This window comes from Zingiber officinale, chromosome 6B, assembly GCF_018446385.1.
Source record: "Zingiber officinale cultivar Zhangliang chromosome 6B, Zo_v1.1, whole genome shotgun sequence".
In the NCBI taxonomy this organism is placed as follows: Eukaryota; Viridiplantae; Streptophyta; class Magnoliopsida; order Zingiberales; family Zingiberaceae; genus Zingiber; species Zingiber officinale.
The window spans coordinates 35,450,551-35,477,308 of record NC_055996.1 but is presented as its reverse complement, the minus strand read 5'-3'; the positions used below and the strand labels follow the sequence as shown (position 1 = coordinate 35,477,308).

Sequence of the window (26,758 nt, the reverse complement as noted above, 5' to 3'; positions counted from 1 at the left end):
GACAGAAGTCAATCGAGAAACTGGTGCAGAAGTTCTAGTGGATATAGAAAGATTCAATAACCATAAGGTGGAACGAACCAGAATCCTTATACGAAACTTTGTTAACAGCTGATGAAAGGCAGTTAGTGTTGCTTGAAGATGTCGAGGATTGTAATAATCTTCTGGGCTCAGCTAATAAATTCACAGCAATCAATGAGTGCCTTCACTCTTATAGTTATGTTATGTTTGCGAATATTCTGACTCCAAATTGAATTGCTGCCATATAATTGAAATTTATAAGAGGTTTTGCAATACTTATATTTTACATATATTTTTCTGGATAAAAGAGTAATTTTCTTAAAATATTTAATAAAAATAAATAATTTTAAAGGTGGAGTTAATCTTAGAAATTTTGATATTTTCTTATATCTCGACTATTGAAAGTTGTTTAATTCATTATCGATAAATTGAATGCCATCTAGATTCACATTCGAAGTGAATATTTTCATGTCTTTCCGAGACTGAGATAAACTTCCTTCTATTAGAATTGAAGAATTGAAGTTGAAAGAGAGCAAGATTTCATAATTCAGAAACAAGAGTAGAGAAGTTGGTGTAAATATTGGCGTAATCGATCTCCGATCAAAATTGACCAAGATTGGTTGACCAAGATTGGTTGACCAAGTTTGAGTTGGCTCGAGATGAATTTCAATATTTGATTAATATGTTTGTTGATAAGAGCGAGACATTAAGTAGAAGGAGAATTTGTTATAGAGAGAGATTATCAATGCAATCGATCTCGAGTCAGATTGACCAAGATTGATTTGAATGTGGATGGCCAAGAGAAAAGTTAAGTAGGTCAAGATTGATAGAATATTTGATAATAGAAAAGTCCAAGTCGACCATGGTTGATCGATACTTGGAAGCCGAAAGTTCAATAGAGAGTTGTCAATAGAGAAGTCTAGGTAGGTCATGGTTGACTAAACATTTGATAGTTGGAAGTCCAACAAGGAGATGACATGAGAGATGAAGTCCAAGTAAGTCATAGAGGACCAAACACTTGACAATTGAAAGTCCAACAGAGAGTTGACAAAGGCGAACTCCAAGTGGACCATAGAGGACCAGACACTTAACATGAGATGTGAAATCCAAGTGAGTCAAGATTAATTAGACACTTGACAATGAGGAAAGTCTAAATAGGTCAAGAAGATCCAGATATTTGGCAATAGGGAAGTCCAAACATGTCATGAAGGATCGGATGTTAGGCATGAGAAGTGAAGTCTTGACAGGTCATGAAAGATCGAATATTAGGCATGAGAAGTAAGTTCAAATAGGTCAAGGAAGATCAGATGTTTGCTAGTGGTGAAATCCTAAAAGGTCAAGGTTGATAGGATGTTAGACTATGATGAAGTTTTTACATATCAAGGTTGATCGGATAATAGGCAACGGAAAGCCCTAGTAGATCAAGATTATTTGGATTTTGTGCAAAGAAAGTCTTGGCAGATTGAGATCAACCAGATACTAGGCAAGAAAAATTTTACGATTGGTAAGGCTGAAATAAAGGTATCAATTAACTACTAGGTAGTAGCAATCAACTAATGAACTCTTAAACCCTAAATTCAAAATTTGAGAAGGTGTAAGGGCGTTTGTTGAAGATTAGTCGATTGATAGGTATGGACAATCGATTAATATTATAATGAACAAAATATCTGAAACTCGACTATTCATCATCAATTAATTGTTGGAGAATAACATTCAATTGTTGTCACTATTCTAGTAAATGAAAAGTTTAGAACTTAATTGGAAACTTGACTGTTTGACTATTAGTCGATTGATGGTGTTGAGCAGTCGACTATTATAACTATTGTAGCGAACATAATATTTCTATTCAACTGTGTGACTCGACTATTTAGGCAGTAGTCGATTGATGGTCATTACCAATTGACTGTTATTGTTAAAGTTATGTTGGAAATAGCCGTTCTCCAAATGCAATATTCAAATTCAATAGAGTAATTGATAAATGGATATATACAGTTGATTGTTAGATGAAAATCAGTCCAGATTTAAAAATTACGAAAGAATAATTTCATAGAAGATTTCAACGTTGATTCTTAGAGATTCCAGACCTTCAAGAGATAATCTAAAGCCACCAACAATCAGCAAAGATTAATTATTATAGAGCGTTTCTTTTACATTATTTATATTTTTATTTGTATCTTGTTGTTGGGTAAAGAATAGGTTGCAAGAAGTTTCTGTTTCCAAAAAGTCTCCAACAAAGAGAAAATTATGAAGTAGGAATTAGAAATCACATAAAATCAGTGTATTTTATGCTTATTTCAATTGTATTGTTTGATTTATGTTTTTCCTTCCGTTGAGTAATAATTTATTGTAGATGTACACATGAAATTGAACCAGCAAAATGAATTGTTATTCACTTCCCTGCTAGCAATGTCAACAATTGCCACTGTAAATACTAAAATGAACGACTTATTTATAAAATTTGAAAAATAACAATCAATTAATCCTAATCATTGATAAAAAAAAAATAATCAAATAATTTTAACTATTTAAAAAAACTTTTAGACAGTCGGGTCTGTCAGTGACTCAGTGCAAATCCAACCGTAATATAACAAAGATAATTAAACCGATTGTTCAAATCTATTTATAGGTCACGCAACCACAATGGTAATTTTAGTCAACTAAATCTGTCTTTAATCAACTACTCTTATAAAAACTTCTAAATTAGAAATTGTTATAAAAATAATAATTTTAAGTAAAATTATTTTCATTAGCTCATTAGTCAACTCAATCATCCATTAATTCTTACAAAAAATAATTAAAACACATTAGTTAACTATTTTTCATTGGCTCTTCAACCCACCACAATCTGATCATCAATCTAACTCATCAGCTAATCTTATATCAGTCGCATGACAAATTGAACTTGCATCAATATTAGCTAACCCAAGGATTTTACATTAATCTACTGGCACATTAATTCTGTGAAACAGAGTCGCACGGCAATATTTTGTCTTGCTCAATTGAACTAAGTTGGCTAGGTAGGATCACTATAAAAACTCAAAAATTACGAGTAACAACAAATTGGGTATGAAATCTAATTAAAATGTACATTCATTTGTTTTTTTTGTGTAAAATCTATCGGATAAATTTAAAATTGTTAAAAGCTAGTGAGACCAGAATTGATAAACCATTGAATTTTGATGACACGTCACAACTGTAAAGCTCTGCATACAAATGACAAAATGTTCCCCTGGCACGCATTTATACGAGAAATAAGATGAAGTCCATCCTCAAAATCCAAGTGCAAGTTCGGTATGCTGCAGTATTTAAAATTCTACAATATTCATAATATGATGCCAAGTCTGCTGGCCTCAGGAGCAGATCTAAGGCAAATTCCATTGGTTGACATCTTTAAGGATGCTCTCTTGGATAAAACATAAATCACAATTGAATGAAAAATTGCCCCACTTAGAGTTAAATAAAACACTGAAAATTGCAAAATTTATGAAATATTTGCAAGGCTCATGGTTGTTCTGCAATAAGTTAGAGAATTTTCTTAATAATCATCTGTTTAAGGCGGCCACAAAGAGGAATCATTTCCGGCGAACCTTTATATTTAAAGTCCATTGAAGCCTTCCTTCTGGGCGGGGGATTTCCCTGGGAAGGCGTAGGGGCACTTCGTGCTCACCTAGGGATGAGAGTGGGGATGGTAGGTGTAGGTTGTCTGGATGGATGTTCACAGAAAGTTGCCTCGCAACCTGCATATATGTATAGATGCTCGCTCCAGATAATTGAACAAAAATAAATTAATGTAGAGTGATTGTTCCATGTTAATATGACAAAATCAAAATACTTCCAGGACAACCATGCGAATTTATAACTATGATTTCATTTTGTAATTGCATTTTCACAGGGAGTGGCGAACATGGATTTGTTGCAAGTTGAGTATACTTTCCTTTCAGAATTTCAACAAGGTCATTCACATACGAGTTTAGACACTTTGAGATGGCATTATAAAATGCATACTGATTAAAAGGATTGCCCACTAAGATATGAGCTTCACCTTTGCAACAGAACGAATTCAGTACCTGGCATTTATTGTATGTGGAGAATATCTAACAGAATCAATGGGTAATAACTATCATTTTTGCTAACAGAAACTAGTGTATATGCACACATTCTACACAAAGGAACTTTGCAGTGGGCTGATTTCCAGATGTGTGCACTAGCATGGATCGCATGAATATGCACAGATATGAAGAATATACACAAACAAGTGAGCTAATAAGAAGAATATAAACACAAAAACCGAGCTATATTTGTTGTACCTCAGCTACAATTTCATCCTTGGTTACAGGTGTTCGGATCTCATTGTCAACTTTGATGTATCTCCAAAAGGTCTACAGGCAATATTTGGACATGTAAATTTAGCATGTGTAATAATGTAATACATAACAGCTCAACTGGAAATCAGTAAAGAAAAATAAGTGCACATAGCATTCACAGGAATTATCTCCATCAGCATAAAGACAGTTTTCAACAAACAACAAAATAATAAGATGAACTTGAGACAGTTAATACAGTTAACAATTTGCATGTATTAACTAGTATATGAAGAATCCAAAATATCATACAGGAGGAATACAATCCTAGTAAACCTTGCCCAAGAGGATGATAATTTCAAATTGGCCACATGGTTCACCAACAGATACAGCCTGAATGGGGCAAGTTGCCAAAAAAATTTCTAGTTTTACAACAAAATACTACTTCCAACAAGCATTCTAAATCAGACATCATTATGGATCTTCACAAAAACAGTACTCACACTAAAGTGAATCCAAACATCCGTATGAGAAGCGACAATAACTTGCATGTGTAGGAGAAGTTTGCATGTTAAAAGACAATCTAATTGGCTACAACTATCTTAATGTAGGCGGCTCTAAAATGTAAAGTGCTATCTTTGTATTTGAAATTTTAGATATTTTGAACTATGAGCACCATGTTAGTCAATGAAGCTACAAAGAAAAATAGATCAATATTCTTGGAGATGTCATTAGTGAAAAACAGTATAAACATACAGGTTTCTCCCATCAATCTCTTCTTTGAGCATCTACATGTCAATTAAGGCAAATAACTCAAAGGTTAAGGATTATAAGCTTGTGTATTTGAAATATACGACACTCATCATTCAAAATGCTTTTGTAGAATTAGCTCTTAATAAAATCCACATAAATAAACCTTACAAATACTGCAATAAAAATAAATTCATTTGATGGAGCTACAAACATCAGCAGATTGCACTCACAAGGCGAGAATTATCAAGACGCCTTGCCGCTGCCTGATATTCCTTCCATTTTTCTTGCTTTGCCTATTGAAATATATGCATAGAGCAATTTTAAAAGATTGAAATATAGTACGACAAACCTTATGGACTGCACTTGCATTGAGATAAATGGTAAGTGATTCATAAGAACGAGAAGTTCTATATACAATTTCCTGGGATTGGCATAAGGACAAGAAATGCAAATTGACAGTTAAAGAATATTCTTCTAAATATACTGAGGCTTGGCAACAATTCACAAGAAATATAATTCAAAAAGTTATAACAACACCAACAACACCAACACCAACACCAACAACAACAACAACAACAACAACAACAACAACAACAACCAAGGTTTAAAATCTTGACCCGTGCCAAGATTTCGGTCCCAAACCGGAACGATACGGTCTCGATATCATATCGTGTTATGCTAATATTGTTTCAGTATTTTTTTATATATATACTAATTATTAAATAAATATATTTATTGTGTATAATTTAAAAATAAGTTGTATATTGATTTTATATAAATTCTCAATTGAACTTAATATTATTAGAAAAAATAATTAAATATAATTTTCTTTAAAAAAAAATTTGATCTATTAATAACTTGAATTAAAATTGATACATCAAACATGTTACCTTACTAATACCAAAAGAGTGACATTAAACATTGATTTTTGCAACATTCTGCTTAAGTCAACTCCATAATTCTCCAACACCTAGATTAAATAATCATCCCATGATATACAATATTGATATTGATTTCTCCACATGTCTATCAGCGTGTCTCGATTTATCACTGGATGTTAGATTTGAACTGGCACCACTGGCACCACTGGAATCGGAATGGGTACATGCAAAGGATAAGGATAAGCATACGTCCCCGAGCTCTGGTATGACAAATCACCATATGATGCATCAGAGTTCTAATAAAAAGGTTGCGAGTATGATGCACTTTGACCAGAATCAATCTCAGTTAAACTCTCTCGCATCTCGTGATAATTATGAATTTTCTTTTGTTTGTCACTCTTATATCGACGTTGATATTGAACAGCGCTACTTCTAGCTCCATGATCATAATCTTGAGTTGCATGTGTGTAATTTATCTCACATGTCCATGGCTTCGGTGCTAGAGTAGGGGGAATATAATTTTTACCACTAGATGCATCATCACTGTCATCACTTCCATGAGTACTTGCACTGCTATCAACATCACTATTCTCATTTCAAACTTCACGTCGGACTACCATGTTAGAAGGTGATGATGTTTCATCACTGTCATCGTGTTCTTGCTCATCAATTGCATCGAGTGGATTTTCTTTAATTTTCAATTGACCTATTTCATAAAAGCAGGAGGTTTGCCTTTTTCTTTCTTATTAGTAAAAGTTGCAGGAACTTTTGTCTTTGCCTTTGCCTCTATCTATAGACTTTAGTCGGGTTTGGGGTTGGGATGTTTGAGAACATCTAGACCGAAATCCAGAAAATCGAAATTCTTGATAAAAAACTTCATCATCATCTTCTTTCTCACAGATATCTCCTCTAGCTTGTATTTTTTCAATCTGTTAAGAAATTGAGATAGTCATGGTGGATCTCCTGCTTCATCAAGTAATGGATTCTCAGGCTCAACATGTTAGTATTAACCCTAATACCAATTATAAGATGATTGTAAAAGGCTCCTTTTGTATCATATTTTATTATTAATAAAGGCAAAGTTGTTTATTATATTTACTTCAATTCAGTGCCAAATGAATAAGTATAATAATGTCCTAAAGTAGAAGGTTCTAATCTACAATATATTAATTGAATGAATTGATAGTAAAATATTGTAGATATATATAGAACATTACTCTTAACTATTCCTAGTCAAACATTAATATGCAAGGACAATATTAATGCATTGAAATTAGCATGTAGGTTAACGGATGACTTAATCTCACAAACCATGGATATGAAATCTTAGGTTGACACATGAGTATATATTAGAGAATATATACTGAATGACCCGTCATAAGAATGTTTCATGGATCGTTATATGAGTGTCATAAACATTCTCATGTGATTATTAGTATGAATAATCCTTAGACTTGAAGTCACTATGATTCCCTACATAAGGAGTTGTATACTTTAGTATCGACAAACGTCACTCGTAACAGGGTGGATCATAAAGTCGATCACTGAGTATGCAATAAGTTATGCGGAGGTATGTGAGTGATGTAGATGAAATCTATCTCTTCCATATAACAGAAGTGATATCTATGAGCCCCTTGATTAATAGGACACAAGAAAGCATGACCATGCTCAAATAAGTCAATATGAGATATTGAGCTTATTTGATTGAGCATGTCTACTTAGAAATCAAGAAACACAAAGGTTGATAAAAGGATGACACGGTCTATGCCTCATTAATCAATCTAGATATCAAGGATAGAGGGACCAAGTCATACAAGATAATAGCCACGGAAAGGTTAAATTGGATCTCGACATTCTCGTCACTTGGATAGTAATGATGCCTTGCCAGATGTCACTCATTGCTTATGCATCTTGTTGGTGCGGTTAGCACTAACGATTTAACCCAGGTTTTGATAATGACAAATAGGTTAAGTTAGGTTTATTGTTGATCTAACACTTTGATCGAGTGTGCAGGATAAGTCCAGACAGGTCGACGGGCTGACCGGATGTCTGGCACGAAGCCCAGCTAGGTCGACGGGCTGACCGGATAGCTGGCACGAAGTCCAAGCGGGTCGACGGGCTGACCGGACGCTTAGGCACGAAGCCCAGCTAGGTCGACGGACTGACCGGATAGCTGGCACGAAGTCCAGACGGGTCGACGGACTGACCGGACGTCTGGCAGGTAAGTAAGGTAGGTCACTGGAGGGGAGTGACTGCGAGGACACGTTCCCAGGAAGGGAATATTAGGCGTCGATCCGGCTTAGATCCATTTCGGATATCTAAGTCGAGATCGTGACTAGATTCCGGTCTCGGAAAGACGGAATCTAAGTCATACTTTTTTTGTTAATTCATACTTTATAATTTGCAGGATATACATTATATATTTGCCTCGGACTAACCTTGTTTTGCAGGAGAAGGAATCTCTGGAAAAAGGTGGTCCGGGCGCCCGGAGGCAACTTTTATCCTCTGCGTCACCTCGCCACGAGGAGCATCCTGACTGGACTTGTCACGTCGCACCAGGGCGCCCGGAAGGGATCCAGGCGCCCGGAGCAGCATATAAAAGAAGCCCTAGGGGTGGAGCTTCTATATATCATCTCAAAATTCCCAGATTGCTTTGATGCTCTGTGCTCCAGCGACGCTAACAAAGCTCCGACAACGCGCCCTTGCTCTTTAAGCTTTCTTTTCTGTCGGTATAGCTTTGTGTTTTGTTTCATTAGCATTTCTTGCACTCTTTTTGTAATCACATTCGAATTGCTAGTGATTGCCCAACGAAAGTGGTCAAGGACCACGGACCTTCGAGTAGGAGTCGTCACAGGCTCCGAACGAAATAAAATCAATTGTGTTCATTTACTTTTCCGCTGCGTACTTTTACACTCGAGTTTTCGAATCAATATTCACCCCCCCTCTATCGAACGATCACGGTCCTACAAGTGGTATCAGAGCAGGTACCGCTCTGATTTGGTGCAACCACCAATCAGACAGGGGGTAAAAAATTAATCTTTTTTTTTCGGTTTTCAGTTTTACGTTTAATTTCAAACTAGTATTTTTACCTGTTTTGAATTTTTTTTTCTCGTTGCAATTAAATCTAAATTGGTGCAACACCAATTTAGATACTTTGATTATTTTTTCTTCTTCCGCACTACTAATCCAAGACCAAGTCTTGGGATTTTTTGTTTTTCTTTTCTTTCTTCTGTACGCAGGACTAAAATATCTCAGACAGAAGGATTCAGCATAGTACGACCTCCACTCTTCAACGGGGACGATTTTCCGTACTGGAAGAAGCGCATGGAGGTTTATCTCAAAATAGACTTCGACCAGCGGATGAGCGTTACGAGACCCTATAAAATTCCAGCGGACAACTCCGAGAATATACTGGATTCTGAAGACTGGACAGCAGATTTGAAGAAAAAGGCGTCAACAGAAAATAAAGCGATCAACACTCTACAGTGCGGATTAACAAGAGAAGAATCAGCAGTCGGTCCACAAAAACGCTTAAAGAGTCGGGACAATTCGATCGATGCCGAGGAGCGACGCCAAGGTAATAAAACGAGACACGCTTTTAAATAAAATTCTTAATATAAAAAAGGAAGGTGAAACGGCGAATCAGCTCCACGCGAGGATCGAGGACATCCTCAGCGGGCTTCATGCGATAGGCCACCGGATGGAAAATAGAGACTTAATAAGGTACGCGTTAAATGCTTTTCCACGTAATAGTTTATGGGCATCAATCGTAGATGCCTACAAAATTTCTAAAATCTTTCTAAGTTAAAATTAGACGAGCTTTTCTGTAATTAGAATTACATGAACAAACTAATCGGAGCCGAGAAAGGTATAGCTTTATTTGCAGGTTCCTCCAAAGAGAGCAAGCTCTGAAGAAGATTCCGAAGACGAAGAACACCTGGTGAACTTGGTAAGAAAAATGTTCACTAGGAGAAAAAGGAGCATTAGCAAAAGGACCTTCAAAAGATCGGTTCTCCTCGAGAACACTTGCTTCGGCTGCAATAAAAGGGACACTACAAGAACGAATGCCCAAAACTCAAGTTCGACAAACCGAACCAAAAAGAAGGCCCTCAAAGCAACGTGGGACGACTCCTCGGACGAATCGGAGGAAGAAGAGCGGAAACATCGAGCCACCTCGTGGCCCACGAGCTGAAACAGAATATGAGTCGGAAGATGAAGACGGGTCGAACCCAAACAAGCCACGAGTCCGTACTCGTTTCGAATGCCCGAAATGAGGTATATTTTAATTTAAACAAAAATTTTTTAGAATTATTTCCTGTTTAAATAGTAAATTAATTAAAATAGAAAATGAAAACAAATCACTTCTTGAGGAAAATCAAAACCTCAAGGAACAAATCAAAAATTCAAATCCAACTCAAGATCTAACACTTGAGGAGGAGAATTTATCATTAAAAAATGAGATTAACAATTTAAAAGAAATGTTAAAAAAATTCACAACAAGATCAAAAAATCTAGACTTAATCCTAAATAATCAAAAAGCATGCTACAATAAAACCGGACTAGGATATAAGTCGAATTCAAATAAAATCTTCAAATCATTAATAACCCAATACAAATCAACCAATCTAGCTTGGGTTCCGAAAGCGTGCTTAACCACGCAAATAGGACTTAATCAATATTATATACCTAAAGAAAAAATACATTATATAAAATCGAATAAACCAAACCAAAATCCAAAATACAAACCTAAATCAAATTCAAAATCTAAACACTTTAAAAATCAACAAAATTATCACCAAGTTAACTATAACTATAAAAGAAATCGACACAAACCTAAAACCAAAATTTAAATTAATGGCCAATAATTTAGGGGGAGGCTCCAGAATAGCTGACACCTCCAAAACTAACTTACCCGACAGGGTAACCTAAAACAAACTAACCCGGCAGGGTAATTAGGGAAAGAGACCAAGTTTAACTTAAATCATGGTACTGGTGAAGTTTTTGGATGATAGTACGTTAGGGAAGCTGGGGCATCGCATGTCTAGAAAGATATGGTTTCGATCTGGTGCATTTGGCCAAGTGGAACTGACCGAAGCTACCCTTAAATGAATCCTAACCAGTTAGACCAAGATTTAGTATTAAGCTCCGTGGATAGGACTATTCGGAAAACCTCGAAAGGTTGGTTACTACTAATGACGTCCATGTGACTCACCAAGCTTAGAAGTTTATCCGAAGATTACCTATTTGTGGAGACCAAAGCTAAATCTGAATCTAACACAAGTTAAACCAAAACTCCATAATTAAAAATCCAATTTCATCTCACAAAATCATAGAATTCCCTGATTGATAATATAGATCGGGTGAGATGAACAAGGCTTAAATTTGTTTAATTAAAAACTAATTTCAAAATTTTAATTTCAAACTTAAAAATTAATTTCAAAATTTTAATTTTAAACTTAAAAACTAATTTCAAAATTTTAATTTTAAACTTAAAAATTAATTTCAAAATTTTAATTTCAAACTTAAAAATTAATTTCAAAATTTTAATTTTAAACTAAAAAATTAATGTCAAAACCAAACTTAAAAATTAATTTTAAACTTAAAATTAACTTAAATAATGCCTGCTCAAAAATAAAAAGACTAACTTTAAATCCTACTTACTGTAGGAAACCAAGTGAATTTTGGACAGTGGTTGCTCCAAACATATGACTGGAGATCACACCAAGTTCACTCAACTCACTTACAAAACCTTAGGAACAGTTGCCTTTGGAAACAACGGCAAACTCAAGGTAATTGGTATAGGTAATATTGAATTAAAAATAGACTTTATAATTACAAATGTTTTACTTGTTGAAAATTTTAAATATAATCTTCTGAGTATAAGTCAATTATGTGATACTAGGTATAAGGTTAAATTTCTATCCACAGAGTGTTTAATCAAACATCTAGATAATCCTACCATAAGCCTAAAAGGTTTTAGAAAAGACAACATCTATGCCATCAACTTAACCACTTCTTCCATTAAGTGTTATTTAACACAAAAAGAAGAAACATGGTTATTGCATAGAAGAATGTCTCATACCAACTTTAGAAATATAAGCAAATTAAATGGACTAGTGAGAGGCTTACCAAAATTACCTAACATAGATTCAACCATATGTAATGCTTGTCAACAAGGTAAGCAAACTAAATCCACTCACAAACCAATAAATCAGCCACAAACCAACTCAATATTAGAACTTCTACACTTAGATCTTTTTGACTCCCATGGAGTCAAATCCATAAATGGAAACTTATACTGTTTAGTCATAATAGATGATTATTCTAGGTTTACTTGGGTAAAATTCTTAAAACATAAAGACGAAACTTTTGAAATCTTTACAAACTTTTGCAAACAAATTGAAAATGAAAAAGATCTTAAAATTAAAAGAATTAGAAGTGACAATGGGGGAGAATTTAAAAATCATAATTTTAACAAATTCTGTCTTGAAAATGGCTACCATCACGAATTTTCATGTCCTAAACAAAATGGAATTGTAGAAAGAAAAAATAGAACCTTACTAGAAGCCTCTAGAACTATGTTAAATGAATATAGCCTACCTAAATATTTCTGGGCAGAAGCTGTTAGCACAGCCTGCTATGTGCAAAATAGAACAACATTAAATAAAAGACATAATAAAACCTTCTTTGAAATATTTTATAACAAACAACCTAACATAAAATATTTTAAAGTATTTGGGTGTCCAACCTTCATCCTAAATACTAGAGAACATTTAAGAAAATTCACCTCTAAAGTAGAAAATGAAATTTTTGTAGGATATTCTCTAAACAGTAGGGGTTACAGAATATATAACAAAATTACGCTAAAAATCAAGGAAACCACAAATGTAAAATTTGAAGAAACCCAAGGACAAACTCAACTTCAACCTACTGAAATTAATGATTCTGAAGAAACCAATAAATCCCTAGACTATGAAGAAGATGAACACACTCAAGAAAATGAACCCCCTAGAACTATAAAAGTAAATCCTAACCATCCAACTGATCAAATAATTGGTGACCTAGACCTAAGGGTTCAAACCAGATCATCTTTCAGGAACCTGAGTCAAATCTCCCTGATTTCAAAAATTGAACCCAAAACTGTAGATGAATCCCTACTAGACCCAGACTGGATTATAGCTATGCAAGAAGAACTAACCCAATTTGAGCGTAATGAAGTTTGGGACCTAGTACCACCACCTAAGAATAAGAAAATAATAGAAACAAAATGGGTATTCAGAAACAAATTAAGTGAAACTGGGGAAATTACTAGAAATAAGGCTAGACTAGTTGCCAAAGGGTTTAGTCAGGTTGAAGGACTTGACTATGATGAGACCTATGCCCCAGTAGCCAGATTAGAATCCATTAGAATGTTACTAAGTTATGCAGCCCACAAGGGATTCAAACTATACCAAATGGATGTTAAGTCTGCCTTTCTTAATGGACTAATTAAAGAAGAAGTTTATGTAGGTCAGCCTCCTGGGTTTGAAAGTCTAGAACACCCTGATTATGTTTTTAAGTTAAAGAAAGCATTATATGGACTTAAACAAGCACCCAGGGCATGGTATGAAAGGCTAACATCTTACTTAACATCTAAAAGATTCAACCAAGGTCAAATTGACCCAACCTTGTTTGTTAAATCATTAAATACAGACATATTTATTGCACAAATATATGTAGATGATATAATATTTGGTTCAACAAATTCAGAATTTTTAGAAGAATTTATTAATCTAATGGAAAAAGAATTTGAAATGAGCTTAGTAGGAAAATTAACTTATTTCTTAGGATTACAAATTAAACAAACAAATGAAGGAAATTATATTTATTAACATAAATACACTAAAGAATTACTTAAAAAATTCGGAATGAAAAATACAAAAGAAATAAAAACACCTATGGCAGTAAACACAATCTTAGATAATGACCCGAATGGAAAACCAATTGATTTAAAATATTATAGGAGTGCACTACTGTACTTAACTGCAAGCCGACCTGATATTTTATTTGCAGTTAGTATGTGTGCTAGATACCAAACTTGTGTTAAGGAATCCCATTTGACACAAGTTAAAAGAATTTTTAGATATCTTAAAGGAACAACAAATGTAGGAATTTGGTATCCTAGGACCAATAATTTTGAACTAATAGGGTATTCTGACTCAAATTAGACCGCAAAAGCACAAGTGGTGGATGCCAATTATTAGGTTCATCACTTGTCAGCTGGTTTAGTAGAAAGCAACATTGTGTTGCTCTATCTACCACTGAGTCAAAATACATAGCTATAGGCGAATGTGTTGCACAATTATTATGGATGATGCATACTCTAAAAGATTTTAACTTAAATATCACAAATGTAAAAGTATTAATTGACAACATAAGTTCAATTAACTTAACCAAGAACCCTGTGCATCATTCAAGAACCAAAAATATTGAAATTAGGCACCACTTTATCAGGGATCATGTTACTAAAGGTGATATTGAACTCAAATACATTGAGTCCAAATCAAATTTAGCTGATATTTTCACAAAACCACTCCCTGAAAGTGAATTTAGCAACTTACGTCGAAAATTAGGGATGTGCTTAATAGACTAGAGTTTTTCAAAATTGTTTTCAGATTATAAGTTAAACCTGTTTGTTTTCAAAACTTTCCATTTTTAGATTTTCAAAAACAGTTTTGGCCTTAGACTAGTTTTTGAATCCTTAGAAAGCATGTACCCATAGGACTAGTTTTGAGCATCTCACCAAAACCCTAGGCTTACCTTGCTTGTGTTTGCCAAACAATAGAAAGGGGTGAGATGCATAGGTCACTTGCCTAAGACTTAAGATGCTTATTTCAGTGCATCGACATAAGTCTGGGCGTTAAAAACAAAATATATATTAATCAAGTTAAGATTGACCTTAACTTGACTAACCAAGTGAAAGCTACTATCTTTTGATAAGTCAATCAGTAACTAACTGGTTAGACATTTGATTTGATGTCAGGTCCAGGGGGAGAAATCAATTAAAATTTTTCGGTTTTTCAAAACATTTTTTTAAAATTTCTTAAACCTATTTTTGAAAACTAAGTTATTGAATTTCAAAATTAGACGTAGTTTTGAAAATTGAATTTAAAAATCTAGTTATGAGAATTTGACTTTACTTAATTCTACTTAATACTACAAAAATTAATTTTTGTAAACTAAACGTAAGTTTATAAACTAAGTCTTTTTAAAAATTTTAATCTTTTACAAACTTAGTGTTGAAATTAAACTTCAATCAATCTTGAAATCTTGCTTATGTTTGAAAAGAGTTGAAACCAGTTTTAAAAAAAAATTTCTTGAAATTTAGAACTTATTCTTAAACCTTAACCTTAGAAACTATACTTGAAAAATTAGCTATTTTTCACAAAACTTAGCCTTTAAATCTAAATTTTTTATATACACCTATTTTTGAAAACTAGCTTTAAAAAATCAAGTCTTTTATGTTCTTAAGTCTTGAAAGTTAAATCCTTTACCAACTCAGTTTTAGAAAATCAATTTTACCTAATTTTGAAAAATAGATCTTTTAAACTTGTCTCAAAACTTAGCTCTTTTACAAAAGATAAATTACTAAGTTTAACTCCCCCACATTAACTTGACATGACTCCTTACTTTGTCTGAAGTCTGTATTTTTAATTACTTTAAACATGCTTATTTTTGATGAATGCCAAAGGGGGAGGGTTAGGTGGGTTAAGTTAGTCAAACCAATTGAAAATACAAACTAACTTAAAAACCTCCACATAATGATGTTATCTGTTTTTTCTTGCAAATATCTTCACTAACTTAACCAGGTTGTCATTCCATCAAAAAGGGGGAGATTAACGATTTAACCCAGGCTTTGATGAATGACAAATAGGTTAAGTTAGGTTTATTGTTGATCTAACACTCGATCGAGTGTGCAGGATAAGTCTAGACAAGTCGATGGGCTGACCGGATGTCACGAAGCCCATCTAGGTCGACGGACCGACCGGATAGGCACGAAGTCCAAGCGGGTCGTCGACCGGACGCTTAAGCCCAGTCGACCGACCGGAGACTGGTCGACGGACTGACAGAACGTCTAGCGGTAAGTAAGGTAAGTCACCTGAGGAGAGTGCTGAGGACGCGTTCCCGGAAGGAACATTAGGCGTCGATCCGCCAGATCCATTTCGGATATCTAAGTCGAGATCGTGACTAGATTCCCGGTCTCGGAAAGACGGAATCTAAGTCATACTTTTCTGTTAATTCATACTTTATAAATTGTGCTAACAATCTGTGTTGTATTTTGCCTCGGACTAACCTTGTTTTGCAAGAGAAGGAATCTCGGAAAAAGGTGGTGCAGGCGCCGGAGGATCCGGCGCCCGAGGCAACTTTATCCTGCGTCGCCTCGCCACGTGGAGCGTCCCGACTTGCCACGTCGCACTGTGGCGCCGGGGATCCAGCGCCGGGCAAGATATAAAAAGCCCTGGGTGGAGCTTATATATCATCTCGTAATCCCATTGCTTTGCTCCAGCGACGCTAACAAAGCTCCGACAACGCGCCCTTGCTCTTTAAGCTTTCTTTTCTGTCGGTATAGCTTTGTGTTTTTTTTCATTAGCATTTCTTGCACTCTTTTTGTAATCACATTCGAATTGCTAGTGTTTGCCCAACGAAAGTGGTCAAGGACCACGGGCCTTCGAGTAGGAGTCGTCACAGGCTCCGAACGAAGTAAAATCAATTGTGTTCATTTACTTTTCCGCTGCGTACTTTTACACTCGAGTTTTCGAATCGATATTCACCCCCCCCTCTATCGAACGATCAAGGTCCTACACATCTAAATGTTGATTTGGATACATTCCCAACGATATAAGAACCTATTGGGTTACACACAAAGAACAAATCAATAGAGATAGATTCATATGATGGATCATTGGATTAAATCTAATTCAAATTAGGCTCATTGGGTTAGACTCAATTGGATCCAACTATTGGATTGAGTCCAATTCGAATTAGACTCGTGGAGTCAATTGGATTGATGATTAATGTGTTAGACTCATTAAGTGATTTCATGAATTTGAATTCATGAAGAAAGAGTAGTGTACAACTTGAATTACTCATGCATTGGATGCATTGGATGAAGAGTGAACAATTTGAATTGCTCATGCATTGGATTCATTGGATGAAGACAAATATTAATGTCAATTAAGGCAATTTACATTAAGGCATGAGACAATTTCATTAATCTATAAAAAGAGATTTTTGGATCCATTTTCATGATGAGTTTTTAGTGTTCTTACTCTTCTTCCTCCTCTCTTCCACTTGGCTGAAACTCCCAAAAAGGGTTGCTAGCACAACCTTTGGTTGTTTTATTCTCCACTTTGTAAGTTTGTGAGACAAACGAGGTTTGTTCGTGTGGATATTATAGAGGCACGATCACTTGATCGCGCTAAGATCCGCATCTAAAGAAACATTACTGTCGGGATTGCGAAGGACACGCAACAAAGGTATAACTCCCTCTTGTGTAAATCTTAGTATATGGTTCCCTTTCGCATGGATCTTCTGGAGGAACTAGATATTTCCGCTGCGTTTTCGCGTGTTTAGCGTCCTAGTTCCTTACACAACAGTGCTCCACCAATCCATTATTGGATCATTCTCAGTTTAGACAAATCCAATATCAAATGGATCTACATCACCAGACTCTTGTTCTTCATTCTCTTCTGTTATTGCTCTTAGTTGAAGACGCATATTATAATAAGCGTAGACCATATTCTCCAAGTGACGATAAGAAAAACGATTTCGTACTTTTGTATGAATGAGGAAGAAAGTTACTAATTTCTTTTACAACCAATTGAAGACGTTGTGCAATCTTTTTCAAATTTGGAGTTGATCCTCCATATCGCAACCACCACTCAACTGTAAGATAAATAAGAACAAAATTAAAATAGTATTTATATTTATTGACAATAATTAGTAATAAATTTTACTATATTTACCTACATCCATTTTATATATGACTAACACTGTAATAGGATTGCTAAAAGAAACCATATGCCTCTTGAAATAATCGATCATTAATAGTCTCAGCAATTGATTGTCTATTTATATGTAGTCTTAATATTACATGTGGCCACTAATAAATCATCATTTGTGCCAAGATTATAACGGTATTGATATACCGAATTGAGATAATAACCTACAATAATTAAACATATATAATTATTAATTAACAATATTAAAAATTCTTTATCATTAAAAAATATGTACCGGCTAAATGAATATATTTTCCCATTTGATCGTCCCATCTTGTAGTGATTATATCAATGTAATGTTGATACTTGGTTGATGATTGTAGACACCTCTTAATTTCTTCTTTTACTTCATGAATTAGGCAATAAATGTTGCCCATTTGTGGCTTCTTGTCTATATCGACTTTACGTAGAACAACGTACAATTATTCTACTATTATAAGAATATCTGTGATATAGTCCCAAAATCTAACAGATATAATAATTTTTTGCACCTCCTTACCTTCGATCGTGTTAGAATATTGAGAGAGACCCCACAGGTCATTCGAGATGGTAAGGGGTGGCATGCTTGCCACATGAGGTCGCGGGGTCGAACCACAGGGTTGTCGGGGCGTAAATCCCCGAACCTTGTTTAACTCATCCCACCACCACTTGCCCTCTCGGCTGTCGTGATTTATCTCCCTTATGATGGCCTGGAGTCGGGTGCGGCGGGGGCGAGCGATTTCGCCTTTTGCCACGTGTTAGAATATCGAGAGACTTCCCAATCCTCAAAAGAGAACATGACCTTCAATCCGACTTTCTTCTAATTCAACAATTTTAACAGAAAAAAGTGAGTGGCAAACCTAGTTGCTCTTGGTCGCAGAATCTCCCCATCAATAAATTTCTTCATTAATCCATAAACCCAATGATGATTATAGAGGAATTTTATTAAAGATTGACCTTTTTTCACTACCTTCTTCACTATATCGAGCTTACCGATATCTGTCATCATCAAATCGATACAGTGTGCTGCGCATGGTGTCCAAAATAATGTTTGATACTTTTGCTCCAATAACTCTCCAACACTCTTAAAGTTGGCACCATTATCTGTAATCACCTACACTATATGTTCTGCACCTATCTTTTGAATTACACTATCCATCAAACGATATATACAGGGTGCATCATGATAGTTTGTAGTTGCATCAATAGATTTATGAAATATCACCTTTTTATTGCAGTATAGTAGAAAGTTGATAATACTCATTCGTGTAGATCCTGTCCCACCATCATATATCAACATACCCCATATAAGCTCCATTGCTTTTTGCATGATAGGATCCAAGTCTTGATCTCCTCCACTTGTTCATCTAAATATGGACCCGCAATTTTATATGCAATCGGAAGTTGAATACCAAGACCAAATTTTTGAATGTTGGACACCATACTACAATAGTATGTGTTTTTTGCTGCATTAGGGGGAATATGATAAAAATGAAAAAAATTTAGCAATACTTTTACCGATTGATTTCTTCTTCTCTTTTAAATATGCATCATCAATCCTAGTCTGTTTGCTAGCTTGGTTTGATAATGCTAGTGGATCAGTATCAGCAATATCAGCTGCATGTCTTCGTCCCATAGAAGGAAAAAAAGACCAATATCACCTTGTATTAAAGTAATACAAACATTGCACTCTTTCCTAATATTGCTGCAGTAGTTGAGCCACTTCCATGGGCACCAGAGCCACTTCTATGTCGCATATTTTGCTCATAGTCATATTGAGTTCGAGAGACACTAAGAGTTACTAAAAAGTCTTCGTCATTTGGAACTTCACCATGACCTTCAAATTCATCATAGATTGGTTCTTTAGAGCTTCGTCTATCAACAAGCTCACATTGTCGTTGTTTATACTTTAATGCTTTTTTGTCATCAAATTCCTCTTTCATTGCACGACGAACTTCTTGAGAAACTTTTAGACAATTAGAAACATTCGGATATCCACCCGTATAATGTTGTTTTAGGTGTGTGACCCCACTATCACGTTCAATTATATCGCAATGCAAACATTCCCAATGGAATCAATTTTCTAATCGGCGTGCGTGTCTCAAAGCAAGATCATGAGATTGTTGTTTCGGTGACATTACCTATGCATTATAAAAAAATTAAGAATAATACACATTTCCAAGTAATGGTCATCATTTTATAACGTTAAAAATGTATTTATCATTGTAAACTTACAAATTAAGTATATAAACTATAAAGAGCAACTTCCTGAAATATGAAATAATCTCCTAAAAATATTAATTCACCTTTTTCAATTTAGAATGATCAGAACTGCACAAGATTATAAGTATTTTATTAGGAATCATAAACTTGATAGCATACCTTTATCAAAATTTCTAAAATAAAGGACATGCAATATTTCCTAAACATATCAAGTAAAGACATTTTAAGACAAAAATATATATGACAGATCAGTAGAAACATTCTTTGACAAAAATATATATTTCATATATTCAGGAAGAAAGAATCATAAAAGTACAAAAGTTAAATATGTTAATATTCATGGATCCAAATTTCAAATTAATTCTAAGTTAAAAAAATATTATCTATAATAAATATATAAATTAACATAAAGATGTTACTTTATATATAATAATTATACAAATTAATTAATTAATTATTTATTTAATTATTATTTGTAAAAATATAAAATAATAAAAATATCAGAATATAAATTTAATTTATTAGATTTTTTTTATAAATTTTAATTTTTTTTAAATATTAGAATATAAATCTGAATTATTATAAATTTTTTAAATGAAATTTAAAATAATAAAAAAATATTAGAATATATATCTGAATTTTTATAATTTTTTTGAATTTTTAAATGAAATTTAAAATAATAAAAAAATATTAGAATATAAATCAGATTTATTATAATTTTTTTAAATGTTTTAAATACAATTTAAAACATTAAAAAATAATTTTTCAGAATATTAATTAAAATTTTAATTTTAAATATATTTTTTTATATATTTTATTAGGATAATTTAATTAGGGTTTATAAAAGTCTGTTTGGAATATCACACATACTTGGGAATTGTTTAAATTAATTAAATCTCAAATTTAATTTATTTACTCAAAACTAGGGCACAACAGCGGCGGATTGCAGGACAACAGCGGCGGATTGTGGGCGGATTGTGGGGATCCGGTGGTGCCAAAGGCGTCGCGGGGCACCTCCGGTGATAATTTCGGTGTCGTCAGAGGCGTCCGACGACAATTCCGGCGGAGGCATCCAGCGACTCCTCCAACGTCACCTACGGCACATTAGATACGGGGATGCCAACAAATAAGGGAAATCATACCTAGTCGCCGCTCGTGCTATCGCCTCCTTGCTACTTGCCTCGCCGCTACTGATTGATCGCTCTCTAGTGCCATTTTATAGGTTTTTTTTACATTCTACCATTGGCGATCGATTAATCGTGACAGAAGGAATCGATTTGATTCCCTCTGTCGCTCGATTAATCGATCACGACAGCTCACATGCTATCGCGGATGCCTGCGGATTACGTGCCAAAATCATAGCGCGTCGGGTGCCGGTTTCGACCGGGCGATGAGACGGTAAAAACCGTCCGTGTCGCCTGGCACAGAACAACATTCTTTTCCAAATATTATCCTACTACGTGTGGTCAACTATATGTATTCTTCTACATCATTGGGTTCTATTCCCTACTATATCATCATAGATAACAAATTTCAAAATATTTAACAAGAGAAATCTCCATTAGAATACAGATTATAGCAAGTCACATCCATAATGCAAATGCAGGTATAGCATATTATACCAGAAAGTATATTCTAAAACCATACACCAAATAAATGAGTTAAAGCATGAGATGGTGTTGGTTGTGATTTATTACAACAAATAGAGATGCCATAATTATGCTTGACAGTAACTGAGAAATGCATGATCTAAATCTGTAAACAACTTGATCATCTAGATTACATAGGTATTTTGATAAAGGTTTCCTTCCAATTAGCAACAGCCAAGTCTTTATAGAACATTTCCTTGAAGTCTGTCACTTATGATATAAATAATAAGAAAAAACAGAGAAAACAAAGGATTGCAATGATCAGAACTAGTATTGGCATAACGAAACAAAAATGAAACATATATTAATTCTACCATATCAAATATTGTGACATAAAGGTAAACATCATTTCCAGAGGATATTGCATTCTTCCGCCCACATTTTTTCATCCATAGTGATTTTCCATAAACACTACAACACTCTGAAAATGTTATCTGTGAAACAAATGGACCCTTAGTCTTTATTCTTCTTCCCTATCCCATGTTATTGGTAACCGCAACGTCTTTGAGATCGTGAGAGGATGAGAGATTGTGATTCTGATATTGGTACGAGCAACTTCATACGAGAGGATGGGATCATCAAGTGAGGGGTTAAATAATTAGTTTATATTTATAATTTTTATTAATAATGGGGTGAAAATCAAGAGGGTGTCACTTATTTTAATTATCATTTGATGCACTATGTTGAAAAAATATCAAAAGGACATTGGTGCCCTATGTTGAAAAAATATCAAAAGAATGCTCCAATCTATTTTTTCATTACCAGAGTAGTCCAATATTGTCATAGAAGCTTTGGCTAAAAATGCTCCAAAATTGAACAAATTTGCTTCAACATGGTTAAAGTTGCTCTCATATTGATCAAAATTGCTCTAACATTGGTTAAAACTGCTTTAATGCTGTCAAAACTACACCAACACTCGTCACCCTTGCTCCAACGTTGGTCAAAAATAGCTTCAATGTTTGTAAAAACTGCTATTAGTCAAAAGTACTCCCCCTTGTAAGAGTTTTGGCCAAAAACTACTACAGCGGTGTTAGACAAGTCAAGTTAAAAGGTAATTTGGGAAGAAAATTTAGGGTGTTGTTTTGTTTTTTTTTTTGCAACATAAGACATTCTTTTAACAATAATGAAAATAAAGGGCGCTCTTTTATTTTTTTTCCCCTTCGTAATTGGCATTAAGATGCATTGTTAGCAATAATTTGACAAAGTTACAACTTAAAACTAAAATAACATCTAGATACACAAATGACATAGACACAACACACTAATATTTCATATTGGCAAAGTGCACAATGGCTAATATGTTTGTTATATTTTAAATTGTTTATAAAAAATTAATTTTATTAACTATCTAATCATTATAGATTTATTTTTAGAAGTAAACCAATTGGAAGAATCTTAAAGGAGTATAACTCATTGAAATTCATCTTAGTGCACTTTGATAGGTATTGAAGCATGCTAAGTCCCCACAGGATCTGCAGTGTAGCTATATAAGTTTGGCCAGAAACCAAAACTCGAAGACGGGGCATAATTTATACCTTGGTTTCAACAATAAAATAAAGGAAAATATGAACAAATCATGAACATGCAAAAATGAACAATCAAAATAAGTTAAAAATCACTGGCACAGTACTAGATAAGAAATAAGGAGATTCAAGTAAGATCTACTGGTTTTGACTAGTCATCAAGATTTTATGTACTGGCAAGAGAAACTCATGAAAAAGTCTCGCACTCACCTTGTTATCTGATGTTTCCTCTTGTTCTTTGACTTGCTGAGTGATTGGAGCTTCTTTTGCCAATTCCACTTCATCCCGTTGGTAAAGCTATAAAAAAAAATATGGTAATATGGTAGCATGTGAAGCTCAAATAGAAAATTGATTTTTTTTTTTAATTTCTCTTTGCTTATTTTCTTGTTTAGTGCCTTTTGCATGATAATAGAACATACATTATAAAAGCAGTAATGACATACTATTGTATTAGGAAGAAAAATCAGAGTTAGGAAAAAGATTTATGATGGTACAAGCAGGAATAAAAAAAGCCAGATGGTGTATGGCCAGAGACAAGGAACTGCAGAAAGACAAGATCATGACACCAGCTAAAATTTCAGTTCGTTTTGGTATCTCTTTTTTCTTAAGAAAAAGGAACTAATTGTGATTCAGTGTAGAGAATCTCCCAAATAAACAACATTTGCTTTAGTTCCTACCACTCACAAACTCAGCCAAAATGATAATACAATTTAAATTATGTCCATTCAAAAACAACACATTTAGCAAAAAAGCAACAATTTTAATTATTCAAACCCAACTGAACCAAAATGTTCAGTTTTTTCTGGTTCGGTTTGAATAGACAGTTTGGTTTGGTTCCTGAAATTTTACTTAAAACATATCGCACTATCATATTTGTGTCGGTCCTTAATATGATATATCAGAGCACCCAATTTGAAAAGTGAGAGGTCTCACTGGCTTCACCATCTACGATATTAAAAGAGATTTAAATATACTTCGAAATCAACATTAGCAATTCCGTTTGTTTGTCCTAAGCAACATTTACCTATAAGGAAGATGCTGTTATGGTATTTTTAGACAAATTTATCTGCATGGTTAGGTTTTCTTACATTAATTGACTCATCATCATGCTTATGTCACAACCAAAGGGAATTGATATTGTACCTTAAACTCCTACATAGTCAAAGGATATTCAATCCGAGAACACAAAAGAGAAAGACAAGGAGCTGACCTTGCGTTGCTCCCGCATGAGGAAAGCATACTTCTCTATGTTCGGGACGGCGAGCAGCTTAGGCATCAGGTGGTTGCGGAAATGCCCTGGCGCCACCTTCACCGTATCCCCAGCTTTCCCCAACTTGTCGATCGTCTGATGGACACAGACAGAATCACGCTAACGGCATGAGCCATATCAGTTAAGTAGGGAGAAGGATGTAAAGGTGATAGTCATACCGTGGTGAGGATCACCTCAAGCTTTCTGTGCCGAACTCCTTGGGCGGAAAACAAGAATGGGTTGGTGATATTAGCCGAGGACGATGACTGCGAGCCTAGAAGGTGGCGAAACCCAGCAACTCCACAACAGCGAGCGGGCGACATGTTGGATGCCTCGGCTGCCGCGATGGTCGCCCGAGGAAACCAAGAAGAGGGAGCGGTAAAGCTCGATGAATAAGGAAACCGAGAGGAGGGACGGCTCGATGAATAGGGGAACCGAGAAGAGGGAGCGGAGAAGCTCGATGAATAAGGGCTTAGGGTTTTACATGTAGATTAAAATGGAATCGAATTAAAAAAAAAAAAAAAAAAGAGCATCGGATCGCGGCCCGTGAGCAGCACGTGACAGGTGATATTGCAAAAAGCAAAAAAAAATAAAAAAACATTATTGACAAAACTTTGTCAGAAGTGGGATTTGAACCCACGCCCTCGTTCGAGGACCAGAACTTGAGTCTGGCGCCTTAGACCACTCGGCCATCCTGACAATTTGCCTTTTAATTTTAAGTAAATATAAAAGTAATTTATAATTTAAGATAGCAAAACTTGCTCCTCTATAAAGAGAAAATTACATTTCAGTTCTGTAATTTATACTTTTCCTAATTTTAGTCCGTTTTTAGTACAGTAATTTATAATATTATTAATTTTAGTCCTTTTCTTCTAAAATTAAAATTTTTAATAGGCAAATACTTAGTTGGCGGTTAAAATATTGAGTTGTAAATTGAATTTATAGATTTTGATTTTTTATGACCTATGTGATTTTTTTTACAACTTAACATTTTGATCATCAACTAAGATGGGATACGCCCATAATTTATGGATTAAAGGATGGTCCACTATTTGATATTAGTGGATTATGATTGACCCTATCTATTTAAGTGGGGGGTCCATAGAAATAGACCAATGTGGATCATTTTTTGATTCTTAAATTATAGACCAGAGAATTCATGCTCCGTCAATTAGGTATTCTTCGACCGTCAACTACTGATATTTTCTAATTGAATATTTTACTTTAAAAAAATTATTTGAAATTGAAAAATATTATAAATTATCTAACAATAACTCATTAATAGTACTAAAATTTAAAAAAAAAATAAAGTTACCAGACCGAAAAGATAATTTTCTCCTTTGCAAAGCATCCCGTTCTTCTTCTTCAATTGCTCGCAATCTTCTTCCTTTACGATCTCTCTCATCATCTTCCTCCTTCTCCCATCGCCCAATTACTTGACTAATATGGATCTCCTAATCAAACCCAACCCCATGTCCAAGATCCACGTCGAGGTTTGCATGATCTTCACTCGCGGCCTCCGGCGCCGCTGCTCCACCTTCCTCAAGCCGCAGTGGTTCGTCGTCGGGTGGGTAAACCCCGACAAGAAGTACCGCACTAGGATCGATACTTCTGGCACCTCCAATCCCACGTGGAAGACCAAATTCTTGTTCGCCATCGGAGACGCCACCAGCTCCGGTGAATCGGCGGCATCCTTGGCGATGGAAGTCTACAAGAGGGAGCCCATTTTCTGACGGAGAAGCTTCATGGCGTCGTTGTGGTGGCGTTGAAGGAGCTCATGGTCAGATTCTTGAGCCAAACAGAATCGAATCTGATGGTGGAGAGCTTCTAGCTGAGGAAGAAGAATTCGAGGGAGAGCCATGGATTCGTTGACGTCTCCATATCCATATTTACCGGAAAAGCGGGCAAAATTATTATGGAAGTATCCATTGCAAATTTGCATTTCACTTTTACCTTGTGGATTCTTTTTTTAAAAATGTAAATTTAAAGATTGATCCTTTCTCAATTTGCAGCCACAGATGGAGATTCGTAGGGCTGTAAATGAACCAAGCGTTCGTGAATAAGCTTGGTGTTCGGCTTGGTAAGAGCTTGTTTATGTTCGTTCAATATACATTAGATTAATTAAACAAACAAGCTTGAAC

At 34.8% G+C, this 26,758-nt stretch overlaps 1 protein-coding gene and 1 non-coding gene across 2 annotated transcripts; both read right to left on the bottom strand.

Annotated features, from left to right (window-relative positions):
- Positions 1–3,284: 3,284 nt before the first annotated feature.
- LOC121992355 (50S ribosomal protein L9-like) lies at positions 3,285–25,099 on the bottom strand. The gene is made up of 6 exons (XM_042546666.1): positions 24,797–25,099; positions 24,579–24,713; positions 23,579–23,665; positions 5,303–5,365; positions 4,326–4,397; positions 3,285–3,755 (listed from the first exon to the last, which is right to left on the bottom strand). The coding sequence occupies exons 1-6, from the start codon at positions 24,938–24,940 to the stop codon at positions 3,591–3,593; spliced, it is 666 nt and encodes a 221-aa protein (XP_042402600.1). The 5' UTR covers positions 24,941–25,099; the 3' UTR covers positions 3,285–3,590.
- Positions 25,100–25,232: 133 nt separating this feature from the next.
- Positions 25,233–25,316, bottom strand: TRNAL-CAA. Its single transcript has one exon. It is a non-coding gene; the product is annotated as a tRNA-Leu (tRNA).
- Between the last annotated feature and the right edge of the window lie 1,442 nt (positions 25,317–26,758).

Excerpts from the sequence above, each read along its gene's own strand:
- LOC121992355 (XM_042546666.1), bottom strand. The coding sequence starts at position 24,940 with ATGTCGCCCGCTCGCTGTTGTGGAGTTGCTGGGTTTCGCCACCTTCTA. Across the intron at positions 24,714-24,796 it reads TTGAGGTGATCCTCACCACG|ACGATCGACAAGTTGGGGAA; the intron begins GTATGACTATCA and ends TGTGTCCATCAG. Across the intron at positions 3,756-4,325 it reads AGGATGAAATTGTAGCTGAG|GTTGCGAGGCAACTTTCTGT; the intron begins GTACAACAAATA and ends ACATATATGCAG.